The 15,216-nt window shown below is 46.3% G+C and overlaps 1 protein-coding gene across 2 annotated transcripts in view; it reads right to left on the reverse strand.

Annotated features, from left to right (window-relative positions):
• Nucleotides 1-14,857, reverse strand: part of SOCS2 (suppressor of cytokine signaling 2) — a 22,796-nt gene extending 7,939 nt beyond the window's left edge. The window contains exons 1-3 of one of the 2 annotated variants that reach the window (XM_044455817.1): nucleotides 13,948-14,857; nucleotides 11,828-12,279; nucleotides 7,534-9,995 (exon numbers count right to left, since the gene is read on the reverse strand). In XM_044455817.1, the coding sequence (XP_044311752.1) occupies nucleotides 9,879-9,995; nucleotides 11,828-12,279; nucleotides 13,948-14,080 (702 nt within the window). In that variant the 5' untranslated portion in view covers nucleotides 14,081-14,857 and the 3' untranslated portion in view covers nucleotides 7,534-9,878. Of the gene's footprint in view, nucleotides 1-7,533; nucleotides 9,996-11,827; nucleotides 12,280-13,947 lie in introns of those variants that run through there. The other variant, XM_044455818.1, reaches the window with a different exon arrangement.
• Nucleotides 14,858-15,216: the final 359 nt, after the last annotated feature.

Raw genomic sequence — 15,216 nt, forward strand, 5'->3', positions numbered from 1 at the left:
ATTGGGTTCGAAAGTAGAGTTCGAACCTTTTGAAGTAGTTGTCGGTGTAGACGTAACGAGGACAGTAGTGGATTCGAAGGTCAGATTCAAACCCCTTGGAGTAGTGACAGGTAGAGACGTAGTGAAGTCAGCTACTGGATTCGCCACTCTGTTAGTTTTAATAATAATATATCTGGGTGACGAAGTGCGCCGTCTTTCTGGGTTATCAAGAACGGGAGCGGTGGAAGATGTAGGTGTTCCCCGTGAGAAATGTCCAGCAGTGTGGGAAACCAAGGTTGGCGTGGCCACCAAGGAGTAATTAGTAACCCTGTGGCCCGATTGCAAACAATCTTCACTATGACTCTCATCACCAGTGGAATCGGTGGGAAGGCGTAGAAATTCAGATTGTTCCATGGAATCATGAAGGCATCCCCTAGGGATTTGTGTCCGATTCCCGCTCTCGAGCAGAAAGTCACACACACCTTGTTCTGTTGTGTAGCGAACAAGTCCATGTCGGGGAACCCCCAGCGATGGAAAAGGTTGTCGCGTGTCTGGAGGTCCAGTTCCCGTTCGTGAGAGAAGAGCATGCGCCTGCTGAGAAGATCTGCTTCCACGTTGTCCGTACTGGCCAGATGGACTGCTATTATCATAATATCTCTCGAAATGCACCAGTCCCAGATCTGCATAGAAAGTCTGGCCAGGGTTGGAGACTTCGTCCCGCCTTGCTTGTTCAAATAAAAAACGGTGGCTATGTTGTCTGATGTTATCTGAACAACCCGATGTTGAAGAACATCTTCGAAAGAGCGTAGGGCTTTGAACACGGCCAACAATTCCAGGAAGTTGATATGCTTCGTGGATTCTTGACAAGTCCACGTGCCTTGAGTATACAGGCCGGAGCATATCACTCCCCAACCTAGAAGAGACACGTCGGTACTGACTGTAATCGATGGGCCTCGGGACCTGAAGGGGACCCCAACAGTCAGATTGGTCGGGTTCGACCACCATATTAGTGAATGGAGGACCGAGAATGGGACTCGAAGGAGTTTCGACAGTGGATCCCTCTGTGGGTGGAACACTTTGTTGAAAAACAGCTGCAACGGACGGAGTCGCAGTCTGGCGTGTGGCATCACTGCAATGGCGGAAGCCATATGTCCTAGAAGTCTCTGGATGGACTTCGCCGGAACCTATCTGTCTCGTCGCATTTGATGAATATGGCAAGCGAGAGTCAGTTGTCTGTCCCGAGGGAGGAACGCCTTTCCCAATGTCGAATCCAAGTGGGCTCCGATGAACGTAAGCTTCACTACTGGAAGGAGAGAAGATTTCTCAGTATTAATGCAAAGGCCCAGGTCGTCCAATAAGGCGCAGGTAATACGGATAGAGGTGAGGAGCACTTCCCTGGACCTGGAGACTAGGAGCCAGTCGTCAAGGTAAGGATAAACTTGTATGCCTTGGAGGCGTAGATAAGCACAGACAGGGGCTATGCATTTAGTAAACACCCTCGGAGCGGTAGCCAAACTGAAAGGTAGAACCATGAATTCATAGAAATTGGGGGCAACAGCAAAACGAAGGAAACGTCTATATTTGGGATGGATTGCAATATGAAAATAGGCGTCCTTCAAGTCCAATGAGGAGAACCAGTCCTCTTTCCTAAGCAGCAGCAAAATATTTTGGAGGGTGGTCATTCGAAACTTCCTCATCACGATGAATCGATTCAGACCACGTAAGTCCAAAATCGGACATAGGCCACTGTCCCGTTTGGGAACGGTAAAGTATCTAGAATAGAATCCGTGATGCCCGTCATATTGAGTTACTTGACAAATCGCTCCTTTACGAAGAAGTTGTTGTATTTCATCGAGCAGTACTGGTGTGCAAGATGTAAACCAAATCGGACTCGATGGAGGAATGATGTCGAATTCTATCCTATAGCCGTGTTGTATGATAGATAATACCCATCCATCAGATGTGATGGACTCCCAAATGGGGAGTTGGCTTCGCAGCCGGTCCCCAGATGAGAGGGGGGTGGGTATAGGATAGGGTAGAGGAATGGTTCGCCAGTCCCGTCAATGCTGCCTCCTGTCATCATATCGGCGACGGCCCTGCTGGTAGCGTTGCTAGGGCTGTTGTCGATGGCGCTGCTGCTGTTGCTGAGGCTGTTGCCTGGGATGATACGGCTGTCTGTAGGGCGGACGGTTCCATGGCCACTTGCGCTTCGGAAGTGACTGGAGCTCCATTCGTCGGGCCGTCATGCAGGACTCATGAAGTTTTTAAAGTTTATGGTCCATCTTTGAATGGAAAAGCCCGGACCCATCGAAGGGCATTTCCTCAATGCGCCGCTTGGTCTCTTCGGGGAAGTTGGCGCTCCTCAGCCATGCATGCCTGCGAAGAGAAACGGCACCGACCAGTGCCCTCGAGTTAGTGTCCACATGGTGCCTGGCTGTGGACAACTGTTGCAGCGCGACGTGCATCGCCTCCTTAATCAAGACTTTGGCCAATTCGCCTTGTTGGTCTGGGAGGGCCGAGACGACGTTGTGGAGGCGTTGCATTATAAAATACTGGTATCTCGCCAACGTCGCCTCGTAGTTTGAGATACGCAGCCCCAAGCCTGAAGCTGCGTAGACCCTCCTGGCCAGGGAGTCGATCTTGCGGCCCTCCTTATCTCGTGGCACGGTGTGACCCCTTGCCTCTCTTCCTTGGGAGGACTCCACCATGACCGAGTTAGGCTTGGGGTGTCGGAGGAGGAATGGTATGTCCTCCTCCCGAACCCGGTACATGGCTTCGTACCTCCGCGATGTTGGTTAAGGGTAAGAGGGCAAGTCCCAGGGCTGGGTCATCGCCTGCCGTAGGGTTGTGATCAAGGGCAGGACAATGGAGGTGGACTGCTCCTGCGGATGATGTCATAGATTTTATCTGTAGACGGTCCTGGCCGCTGGACGGCGTTGATGTCCAGGGATTGGACGAGCCTGGACATCAGCTCCGCAAAAGAAACGTGCGACTCGTCTGGTGATGCGGGGCCCTGGGAGGTCACCGCGACGTCGGGAGAGGTAGAATCGACATCTGAGTCATCGGAGTCTGCGCCGTAGTACGGAGGGGCCGAAGAAGACTCCACTGGTGAAGTGGACCGGCTGCTTTCATCCCGGGGTACCGGGGACATGCACCTTGGATCCAGAGGCAACGGGCGATCACGAGAGCATGGTGGGGACCAATCCCTCGGCGCGGGATAGTACCCAGTCGAGTATGGCTCACCCCAAGATGGGTAGTAGGAGCGACGCCAGTCCTCGAATTGCTCAGATCGTTGCTCCCTGGAGCGGCTCCGGCGGGCCCTGGGCGGGGATTCGACGACATCCACCTCCAGTGTGGCCATGGGCATAGGCGTTGGTGACCTAGCCCTGGGGGGAGAGTCCTAAATCTCTCCGTCAGAGATCGAGCCCTGCTGGAGAGATGGAAGTGGTCTGGTCGGGGGGTCAGCCACACGATGGGGAGACCCTTGAGGGGTAACCCTTATGGCTACCTGGAGCGCCGGCTCGGGTGGGGTCGGAACGGTGGTTGGCGCCGGTACCGACGCTGCCGTCGAACCCGAGACACGGTGTCGGGGTCGGTCCAGATCTTCCGCCTTTCGGGCTGGCTTAGAGGGCTTCTCTTTCCTGGCCTTTTTGGCCGATTTGTTGGCATCGGCATGCTTGCGCTTCTCGCTTTTCTTTTTGGGAGAAGCTGGTGGGGCCCTCAAAGTAGAGGCACCTTCGTCCGATGGGCAGGAGGGCGGGACCACCGCAGCCGGGCCAGGCTTTGGAGCGGCAACCAGTGGGTTGGACTGCATAAGAGCCCGATCCCACAGGAGCCTCCGGAGGCGGTTCTCCCGATTTTTTCTGGCCTGCTTGGAGAAGGCCAGACAGTGGGAGCACCTGTCGGTCCTATGCCCCTCCCCCAAGCAGAGGAGGCATAGGTCGTGCGGGTCAGATGGTGACATCTTCAACCCATACTCCGCACATTTGCGGAAGGCCGCTCACTGCGCCATCGCAAGAAGAAAAAGGGAGACAGTGCAGAGGGTAAGAATATATTTTTGGTTTTTTTTTTTTAGAAGAAGAAAATAGAACGGTAGAACGATAGAACTGCAGAATAACTAGAGTTAAGAAGAACTGTAGAAATAACTAGAGCTAACAAGAACTATCGGGTATAAAACTGGGAATAAAAGGTGAAAAAACAGGCTACGAGTAACGATCAAAGCGACAGTCGAAAGCGGCACGAGGCACAGAGAACGGCGGTCGCAAAGACTGAACAAAATGGCGGACGCTCCGCTCTTTATAGGCTGTGGGGGAGGGGGAGCGGAGCTTTTTCCCGCCAAAATAAACCGTTAGCTTGTAATCTTCAGGCCAAAGGCACTGTGCAGGCACAGCACCCATATTGTGTGATGCACAGAGGCCACGACGAAGAAAAATATGTTGCAATGGTGAAGAGGAGGAATAATTCCAGGGAACTCTTGTCAGCAAATCCCTGGAGGTGTGGACCCTCAACAGCTGTCCCACTATACCTACCCTTGATATCAGCCCTGTATGGCAATGTAAATAGCGTTGATTTCAAGCCAAATACTTTTTTCAAACATCTGAGCCTACAAAGAGCTTGATGGCCTGCCAATAAGGAAGTACTTCATGTACAGCACAGCAATTATGTAATGGAATGACCAACTGACAATACAGGATTTCTATAATATAGTGGAAAAAATACTGAAACTATACCTGGTATCAAATTCTGATTGAGCTACTGACTTATCAAGCAAGGTAGAACTGGTTGCACCCGTCAGCTTCAGATTGAGGTGCATAACAGCATAGTAATGATTTACCTGAACAGAGGATTACACTGATTTTTTCACAAAATGCACATTAATTTAAATAATTTGTCATACTTTAACCAGTTAAATCTCAAACATTCATAAATAGGTTGAAAAACTTCAAATACCAGATAAATTGGGTCATCTCCAGTGCTATGCTAGTGGAAAAATTACAATTGCTGTTGACAACCACTATCAGAACTGGTACAATGAGTGTGAGCAATGCCAAGTCTAATGAATTGTAATGAATTCAGCAACCCCTTGTGAAAACCCTGTGCAGTGGCTTATGTAACACTTTGTGCAACAGATTATGTGAACAGTTATTTTTGACAATTGTGTAAGGGTAAAAATGGAGGTTTTGAAAACAATAAAAGTCTTGCAATGACACCATCAGATACAACTCATTAGTGTCTTACTGTACTTGAATTCATCACTGAATACTGTTGTCTTTGCACTGTAAGTAATAAAAGAGCATATCTATTGGATAGGCCTTAGAATGTAAGTAAAACAGACTGGTTGTAACTACCGTATTTTTCGCTCTATAAGACGCACCTGACCATAAGACGCACCTAGTTTTTAGAGGAGGAAAACAAGAAAAAAATATTCTGAATCAAATGGTTTACTATACTAAATTATAGTATAATAAACTATAACAGAATACAGTAATACCGTATTTCAACCTTGTAAAGTGAACAGCAGTCAACAGTGGCACTAAGAACCATCATCACTGTCATTAACAAAAGACAGACTTTAAAGTTCGAGTACTCTTCTAGTTTTCGTTGAACCCATAGAACTCATCATCACTAGAGTCAGAATTTATGAAGCTCTGTTGCTCACAACCACTGACATCACTTTCTTAGTCAGTAGTGGAATTATTGAAGGAATCCACAATCTACACCAGTTGGACAAGAGCTGCTGCAGACAATTCAATAACAAATCTAAAAAAGCCAGTAATGCCCACGCTACCCTACTAGTAAATAATAGAAAAAAACTTCTGACAAAAAATGAGATATTGTGCGGTAAATCAAACACACAGTGGACTAAGTAGCCTTTGAAGAATAAACTTCATACACGAAGGTAATGCTGTTCAAATATCCACTGATCCTAAAAAAAAAAGTGTCTGATCAACTAACAGATAACTGATCCATGGAAAGCTTCCTGATAATCACAGGCACATTCCCCATCACTTCCCCATGGGCTTCATTAAAAGACGGGTTGCCATTTGAAAACACACACTGACCTGTGATTAACAGCTCTCACCTGCGCTGGAGGAGGGGGTGGAGCAGGGCGTGCCGAGTGCGTGAGGGCCAGGTGGTGCCACGTGGGGCTGGCAGTGTGCCGGCAGTGGTCTTCCAGGCGGCGCGGCAGCGGCAGGTCTTCCCAGGCGGTGGGGGTGAGCAGTCCGTCTCTCCGTGCAGCCGGCGGGTTAAAGCCTGCGGCTCCTCCTCCTCCACACCTCTCCCCCTGAGCGGCACAGCTCTCACCTGCGCCGGAGGGGGTGGATGGAGCAGGGTGTGCCGAGCGCGTGCCGACCAGGTGGTGCCACATGGGGCTGGCAGCGTGCTGGCGGAGGTCTCCCAGGCGGCATGGTGGCAGGTCTTCCCAGGTGGTGGGGGTGAGCAGTCCGTCTCTCTGTGCAGTCGGCGGGTTAAAGCCCGAGGCTCCTCCTCCTCTTCACCTCTCCCTCTGAGCAGCACAGCTCTCACCTGTGCCGGAGGAGGGGGGGTGGAGCAGGGCGTGCCAAGCACGTGCCGGCCAGGTAGTGCCACATGGAGCCGGCAGCGTGCCGGCGGTGGTCTTCTGGGCAGCGCAGCAGGTCTTCTCAGAAGGTGGGGGTGAGCAGTCCGTCTCTCCGTGCAGCTGGCGGGTTAAAGCCTGCGGCTCCTCCTCCTCTGCACTTCTCCCCCTGAGCGGCACAGCTTTCACCTGCACCGGAGGGGGGGCGGAGCAGGGCGCACCGAGCGTGCCGGTCAGGTGGTGGCACGTGGTGCAGGCAGGCTAGCAGCGTCCTGGGCGTTGGGCACACATGCATTTGCTCTATAAGACGCACAGACATTTCCCCTTTTGAGGGGGAAAAAAGTGCATCTTATAGAGCGAAAAATACGGCACATCAAATACATGGATGGGAATACATCAAATTGTAATCAGTTGTGCTTGCTTCTGTATTGAATATTTATAATTGTTGCACAGGGTTTGCCAGTCAAAGCAAAAGCCCATTCTTAAAATATTATCTTTAAAATGAGTTAACTTGCCAGTTTTTGAATGCCAGTTTTTGAAGGATGATCACAGAAGTCTTGAAAATCCAGCCACACAGCTGCAAGTACTTCACCACATTAAATAAACTGTACAACTAAAGGGAGTTTTAAGGCTTTTAATTTTATAAAATGATAAAGAACTGAGTTGTACTCAGTTGTACTTTCTGAACATGTTGCTGCTCTTTAAAAATAAAACAAACACTGGTGCAACCAGATTTAATCTGTTTGGCCTAGGTTTGGTTTTCAGTTTGCTACAGCGAAGCATTCCAGTTTGGAATCTACAAATAAAATGAAATATGAGATTCTGTATTTGTTTATTAGAAACACATCCAGTTACTTCCAACATGTCTCCAAGTGCCTGTATTGCAAGGTATGAGCGAGTTTCTCAATACTACTAGGCCAAGGAAGGAAAGTAAAATTATATAAATGCATTGGTGATCCCAAGTCTAAATAAAAAGTGACTGCTAGCTGTCCCATCCTAGGGAAGAGGAAGAGGCAAGGGAAGGGAAGTCAAGTCAAGGGAAGAGGAGGCGGCATAATCCCTTGTCTATAGTGCTTTAGTCCCTCCGGTCCTTCTTGTCAGGAGTGTTTGCTCCCATTCCCTTCTGCACTGGGGATCAGGAACAGGGGTGATGTCTTTTCTGCAACTCTAAGATGCTGACTCTAAAATGGGCAAGATGCTCTAATACTTGTTCTCACCAACCAGTGAGCTTCTTTTGAATACAGAAATGTGCATATGTGTAAGATTGAGGGGAACTACCTGTTAAGTACAGTGGTATAATACTCCAGGATTGGTATCTTCATACCAACTTGATTATGCCACAAGATAGCTCTACCCCAAATTCCGCAACTCATACTCTCCTACAGGACAGTATTGGCATATTCCCTGCTGAAATGTAGCTCCTAATGTATGCTATTTCTCTGCCCCTTCCTTCCATGCATTTGGCCTATTCGAAAGGCAAATTGATAAAACCAACTTTAAGAACTTTACAACTTGGAAATACCTTGCATGTTAAAAAGGAGACAGCATTTTGGGTTGCATTCAGTGTTAATCTAAAATAAACCACATTATTTTAATTGGCTTTACTCGAAGTAAGACCAACAGTGGAAACAAACCAGTGACAGGATCAGTCTCTTCCTATTTTGGTTGTACATAGCTCTTTTCAGAAAAGCAGTTCTGTATCTGGACCGTTAACTTGGACTTCGCTCATTTTAACATATCCATTGACATTGCTTTTACAATATTTATTTTTATTTGTATCTTTGTGCTGAATATAGTTTATTTTTTCTGTTACATTAATTATGGTTTTCTATATATGTGTATGTCTATGTAAGTTGCTTCCAGACTACATTCTGTGGTTTGAAGCAACAAATAAAATTAATGTCACCCAGACACCTAGGCCACACACCTTGTCTAAAGCAGTGATCCTGGCATTTTATGTGTTTACATGCACAAACTTTGAAGTTAGCACATGAATAGGCTTTGCTATTTGTCAGTGTTATCTCTTTACATTTTCTTTGGGTAAGTTCAGCCAGGCCGTAGGCAGCCCTTCCTGCTTCCTGATTGGTCAGTTCCTAGTGGAAGCTGCACTTTCCCATGAGTGACAGTTTTGAAGGACCCAGTAGATTCTAAGATGTACTAAGCTCAGCTGATCTCCCTTCTTGTGAGGTCAAATTCTAGATGAGCATCTGTCTTCTGAAGGATTGTTATCTCAAGTTGTGAACCCTTTACCGCTCACAGGCCATTCCTCTGATTCCACAGACAGAAAACAACTCACAGAAACCTCAGACTGGTTTTAACAAATGTAGTATGTGAACTGAATGATCAGATATGGCTAGCAATAACTTCCATTAATACAGCATCTGGAAGAAATCACTGAAGCAATCTCAGAAATAGCTGTTGGCTATATCTATAATCACTCAGAATTCACTCTCACAAATGCATGCTCACAAATGACCAAGACTGGTTACATGTTCATTCCATGTGTAATCTTTCAAGTCAATTCTTACCTCTGAAGTTTTAGAAGGGCAGTGAAAAGCAGTGGAAAAAATAAGTAAAGTTTGACCACTTCTCCCCCCACTTGGCATCAAATATTTAAATATATATGAGAATGAAGACCAGAAAGAAAAAAGTTAAGATGCAACTATGAAGACTTTTGGGGCACAATCCTATTCCATGTTCAGATGGAAACAAGTTGTACAACTCTCAGCATGTCTGGGCCAGCTGGCATGCTGAGAGCTGTAGTCATTTTTTCCTGTCTAAACATGCATAGGATTGCATCCTAACTTAAAACTAACCAACTTACTAAAGAGTAAATTCCATTGAACTTGGTTGGACCTTCCTCTGCATAAAATACACAGGACTGCAACGAATTACCATATGTAGCCAATATATACATAGAAGAGACAGCCATGTATTTTTTTGTCATTCATACCAAACCCCCCCCGCCGATTAGCATGAAATTTAGGATCAACAAAAGAAAGCCCGTCTTTACATAAGGGGTAATTAGTGTATAAATTTCAGTCCAGCATATGCTTATGGTCAGTTGATTTAAGTAGCTCTAGTCAAACTTGAGGTTCCAGGACAGCATGCCATGTAATACCAGTTGCTAGTAAACAATCCTGGGGGAAAGTTATTTCCTTAATAGCCTGCTTGTGGTTTTCCCAGAAGGTTCTGATTGGCTACTGTAGAAACATGATGCTGGAAAAGATGGAGCTTGGGCTGATCCAGTAGTGATCACCTTATGTCCTTAAGACTGCCCACCGGCCATTTAGCATCATGAGTTTCACTTCATGAATGCTACTATAACACTTAAGCTTCCTCAGTCTGGTGCCCCCGAGATGTACCTGATTAAAATTGCTATGGCCTGTGCTTGATGAGGAGGATGATAATGTAGTCCAATACTTCTGGGTGGTACCAACTTGGGAAAGAGTGGGTCCTGCAGAAATATTTCAGTTTTGGAAATTAAAAACACATTTAATATTTCTATACTTTCATGTTGTAGGAATAAATGGTAAGAAATGTAGAGTGCAGAAATTGCTACAGGATTAGTACTACCACCCAGAATGCTAGCCAACTATTATTTTTGAATATGAATAATTGTATAATGTGTAGCATAATGAGATTTATCTTTAACAGGTATTTCTCACTTGACAGGAAGACAGCAATTAAGTAAACAAAATGGCACTTGTAAGACTGTGTAAGTTTCCTCAAAATATACAAAACACATTAAGAAAATATTGCCTCTGCCATTTGCTTTATTGAATACAATCTGAAATCAGACAGCTACAGGCAAACTTGCTTGTATTTCAAGGAAATAAGAATTTTAAAAATTCTACATTGTAGAAGGTAGTTATAATTGCTGCTATCCATGTTCAGGCATGGAAACCCTAACAGCCTAGAGTGCAGTCTAGGCATTTATGAACTCTCGTTCCAGGAAGGCCTATTATAGGCAATAAATGGGTCTATACCAAAACAGGAGGCTTTTGACATGCTGACTGAAGATCTTTATATGCTATCCTATGAAAGATGCTAGAGCATTTGCTTATTCAATCAAGCTTTGAAATTTGTTTTGAAACAAGGTTCCTTTTAACTAGGTTACCATATGTTGAACAGCACCCATCGGCAGAGAGGAGATCCTGGTAGCTCAGTACAAAGTGGGCAGAAGTTATTAGTTTTGATTCAGTGCGATAGCTCATTTACAGTCTGTTCCTGAACACATCTATTCCACACCCAGTGAAAACAAGCTTTGGCTGCAACTCCAAGCATGCTTCCTTTTTAGTAAAAATTGAAAGTTTGGCCTGTAGGTTTCACATGTTATTCATGTGCATTAAGGGCAGTTAAGTCATTTTTTTAAAGGATATGACATGTCACTCTGGCACTATAATGTTGTAAAAATTTTTTTAAAAATCCCCTATGATCTATGGAGCTGTGATGTTCAAAAAAAATCAGCAAGTTATTAGCCTAATGAGTAAACTGCAATTCAAATTGAAACAATACATCATAAGAAACATCAAATACATATTTCAAAAACAGGCTATTAACTTATTGCCGGTAGTTCCGTTAATTTGTTCTATGTTATTTTATACAGGCGGGAAAGGTATTGCCCAAAATTTAGGTTCCCTAGAAGACTTTATAACAGTTTATAGTGCCCTAAATGCACATCCTGTATGGGATCCAGATGTCTATTCTTACCTTAGCCCTTTTGGTGTGAGGAACTGCATTTTCCTAGTAGTCAGAGCCACAGTTATTTTATCACTGAGAAAATGCGACTCTTCCCCAAGGTACTGTATTGATTTCAGTCATGACTACTAACAGTAATACAGCTGGCATGAAACTCATGGACTAACTGTCCTACCTCCATCACACAAAAGTGATTTTCAAGGGTGGCTCTGTAATTCACATAATGCTTGATTTGAGCTTTAGAAGTATTTCATGCAATGAGAAATTTCACTGGATCTCACTATTAGGAGGTATCTTTTAGATGCAACCCTGACCCAAGCATGTATAAAAGGCAGGACATTATTTTAGTGCAAATCAGGTGCACAGAACTACAAGGGAAATTGCTCTGCACCAAAGTTTTGACTATGGAACATTCTATCTAAATCCCCCTCCCCTAACACTCCCCCACCCAAATGGTTAACCTGTTACTATTTTCACAGTAACTTACATGGTTCATTTGTGCAGCTGCGAGTTCAGTACCTTGATTTCATACAATTGCATTCAAGACTTTTTTTTGTTTAAAAAGAGGCAGAGTAGAGATATTTATACCTGATATTGATATTCTTTCAAAAAATCCTTCAGTCTTGTTGGTAAAGGAAGTTCTTGGATCTTATTTGTGTATCTGTTTATAGCTACTCTACAGTGGTGTTGTAGAGATGGAGCTGAATGATATAGGGGTTTATTCAAATACAGATGGACTGTTCCATTGGAAGGCATTTCAGAAACGGTTCTTCTATCCTTGCACATAAGAACATAGTATTCAATCAAGTGGACCACACTGTCAAACTGCCGGAGCCTCGATCGAACACAGATAATAGAATCCAGCCGGAATTTACCATCTTGAAATTCTATGCGCAGGTTAGTAGGTCCTGCTGATGTTTTGACTGAAATAGTAAGCAGGTACTCTGAGTGAGAGCTGTCTCTGACCAAGAAAGTTCCTTCAGAGGTATCCTGTAATCTCTCTTTGGCTTCTGCAACACTCATGTTACCCCAGTACCATCCTGATAAAAGGAGAAACAGAATTATTTAAGAATCTTAACAGGAAATATAGGATTCCACTAGACTCAGCAAGATTTATACTGGCAAGCTGGCTGCACTGGAATATTTTAGTGTGGATCATGGTAACACATTCATAGGAAACTAGCAGTTCAAATCAGTGCCGATCCAAACACTTGCTGAAGATTCTTGAGCAGCCCACCATCCTCACTATTTTCCTCTAGAAAAATAGGAATATGTGTGATTCATCTCAAGGACAGACAATTTCTAATTAAGGCTCTATTCCTATGTGCACTTCCCATTAAACTCTATAGGGATCACTTCTAAATCAACAGGTACTAAATTTTGCAGCACATGTGCTATTAAAAATGGGAGAAATACCTAAGTCTGCCCATTTCTGTTTATGTTTACTTTGTTAACAGCACCTGCTCAGAAAACTTAATTTTCTGACATAAGCAAATTTATGCACACTTTTTAATAATCTTTATAGATGCAGAGGGGCTCAAACCTATCTTTCTTAGTCAAAATAAAATCACAGTAAATGGGGAAGCAAAAGCATTTTTCATGTAGTAACTTCAAATATTCTCATATATGTAATACCTTCATATTTGGCTATTTGTAATGTTTTACATTTCACACTAATAGGCTTTCTCTTTTACAGTGATTTTTTTTTAAACTTGGTACAACTACCATGACAAAGTAGCAAAATTCTAGTAAAATGTCTTTCAAAGAGCCTTACAAAGAAGAAATGTTTCAAGACTTTATCAAAAAGGATTCTGCTAAATTGCTATACTAAACAACTTAAACTGTTTTCACTCAAAGCACAATTTTATTTCCACATTAAAAAATATTCCACAACTCTATTACAAAGGCTGCCCTACATTTTACTAACCATTTTATTTAGAGCAATGCTGTCTCTTGAAGAGAACATCCCCTGAAGACTATATTCACACCTAATTTAGCTGCAACCCTAGACATAATTACACAGGGGTAAGTCTCACAGAACATAATGGGTCTTCTGAGGAAACACATATAGGATTTTTGTTATATGTCTCCCAGTCTTGCGGAATACTTCTAGACATATTGTTTAAAAATATCGAGTTGGATTTTTCATTTTCTTTCCATTCTCAAACCCCAAATTATGACTACTGTACATGCGGAGGAGGGGGGCTTTCCGTTCTGTTTCTTGGGTCAGTTTAGGTGGAGAATCTTAAGGCGCGTCGAAAGAGCCGTTATACCTTAGAAGGAGGCCGATCTGTAAATTATTCTGGAGTAACAACCTGCAGAAAAGCTGCAAACTACACTTGAAGTGGGACACGAACGATAAGCTCTGCAGGTTATCTGAGAGTCCAAAAGCGCTCTCCTTGCCACCCGCCCCAGCGCAGCCCTGAAGGTACGTGTATACAACTCTTTTCTTCCCGCTTCAGGAACTACAAGGCGCCCCCAACCAGGTCTCTTTTCTGGAGCTTAATTTTGTGGAGCTTAATGCGCTCCTTTTTTTCCCATCACCACTGGAAGAACCAGTCCGATTCCAGGGGGCCACAGTCTGTCGTTTGAACTGCATGATGAATGGGAAGACCATTCTTTCCGCCAGGGGCAATCCAGCGCCCTCAGGCGTGCTCCCGCCTCCCCAAATTTCCCCTCCCGCGCCGTTGTCCCCAACGCTTGCTTACCTGCGCGTCTCAATTCCCGCATGGCCAAGTTCAAACGTTCCACCTCGGAAGACTCCGCTGCTGCTCCCCCAGCCTCCCACTGGGGCCCAGCCCTGTCGGTGCTATCCGAGGATTCGGCCGAGCGCAGGGTCATTTGGGGGCAGAGACGGGGGAAGCACCGCGTGAGGGGAAGAGCATGGAGCGCCTTGCCCTTAACGGAGCAGGCCCTGGCGCCTGTCCCAGCCCATCCGGATCCCGCCCGCAGCAACCTGCAACTCGCAAGGAGAGCTAGCGGCTGCTTAAAAGCGCCCTTGAATCGCGCTGTCCGGAGGTGGCTTTTTGCACTTGAAGAATATGCCCCTTTTATTCCCCCGGGGAGGATTTCCGTCCTGCCTCCCCGCAACGCTCCTTTGTCCTGATTTCCTCGCTGCGCGCTACAGGGAATGGGGATCGCTCCCCCTGCAGCAACCTGCGGGGAAGAGTCGCCTTCTCTAGCAGCACCTGGGCCAGGCCCGGGAGGTCGCGATCCAGCTCATTGGCTGTCTCGAAGGTGCGGCGCGTTCTCCCAGGCTGGCTGCTGTCGAGGAAACACGCGGTGGGCGGCCCCGGGGGCGAGCAGCGAGCCACGAGCCGCGCGCGCACTCAGCCCGACTCTACCTTCGCCCTCGCCAGCGGAGCCCAGATTGACGGGAGATGCTTGGCTCTGCTTTTCCCGCTCCCCTCCTCCCCGCACACTCTTTAAGGGCTGGGTTTGTTGTAAACGGAGAGACGGACGGACGAACGAACGCCGCCCTCCCTCTCTCCCTCCCTCTGCCCAGCCGCGGTGCCCAACCTGGCTTTCACTGCGAGTCGAAGGGAGAGAAACTAACAAAAGGGAACCTACGCCGTGTCCGCGGAAAGCAGAGCAAGCGCCCAGCTTGCTTTCAGCAGGCAAGGCGAGCCCAGGTTATTATTCTCTGCAAGGGTTGTTACCACCAGGGGCAGGAAACGTTCCAGTGACGCGGTGACGCCGAACAAACAACAGTCGCAGCAGCAGGGAACAGTCCTGGCTGGCAAGAGGGATTTTCTCGCTGGCGCGGGCGCCAACCCGGCTGCCCGGCCTGCGAAAGAGGGCTGGAGGGGGCGGGGGGGCAGAGTTGCCAGGCAGGCATAACGAAGCGAGCAGAATGCACGCACGGGGCAGCTCCCTGCCTTCTATTAATTTGCTCCGGAGCTTCTGCGGGAAGCAAAGCGGGTTGCTGCTCGCCGCTGGCTACGAGGCGGGGTGGAGCGGGGAAGGTTCGTGCGCTT

Source organism: Varanus komodoensis, unplaced genomic scaffold (genome assembly GCF_004798865.1).
Source record: "Varanus komodoensis strain SLA01 unplaced genomic scaffold, ASM479886v1 scaffold8, whole genome shotgun sequence".
In the NCBI taxonomy this organism is placed as follows: domain Eukaryota; kingdom Metazoa; phylum Chordata; class Lepidosauria; order Squamata; family Varanidae; genus Varanus; species Varanus komodoensis.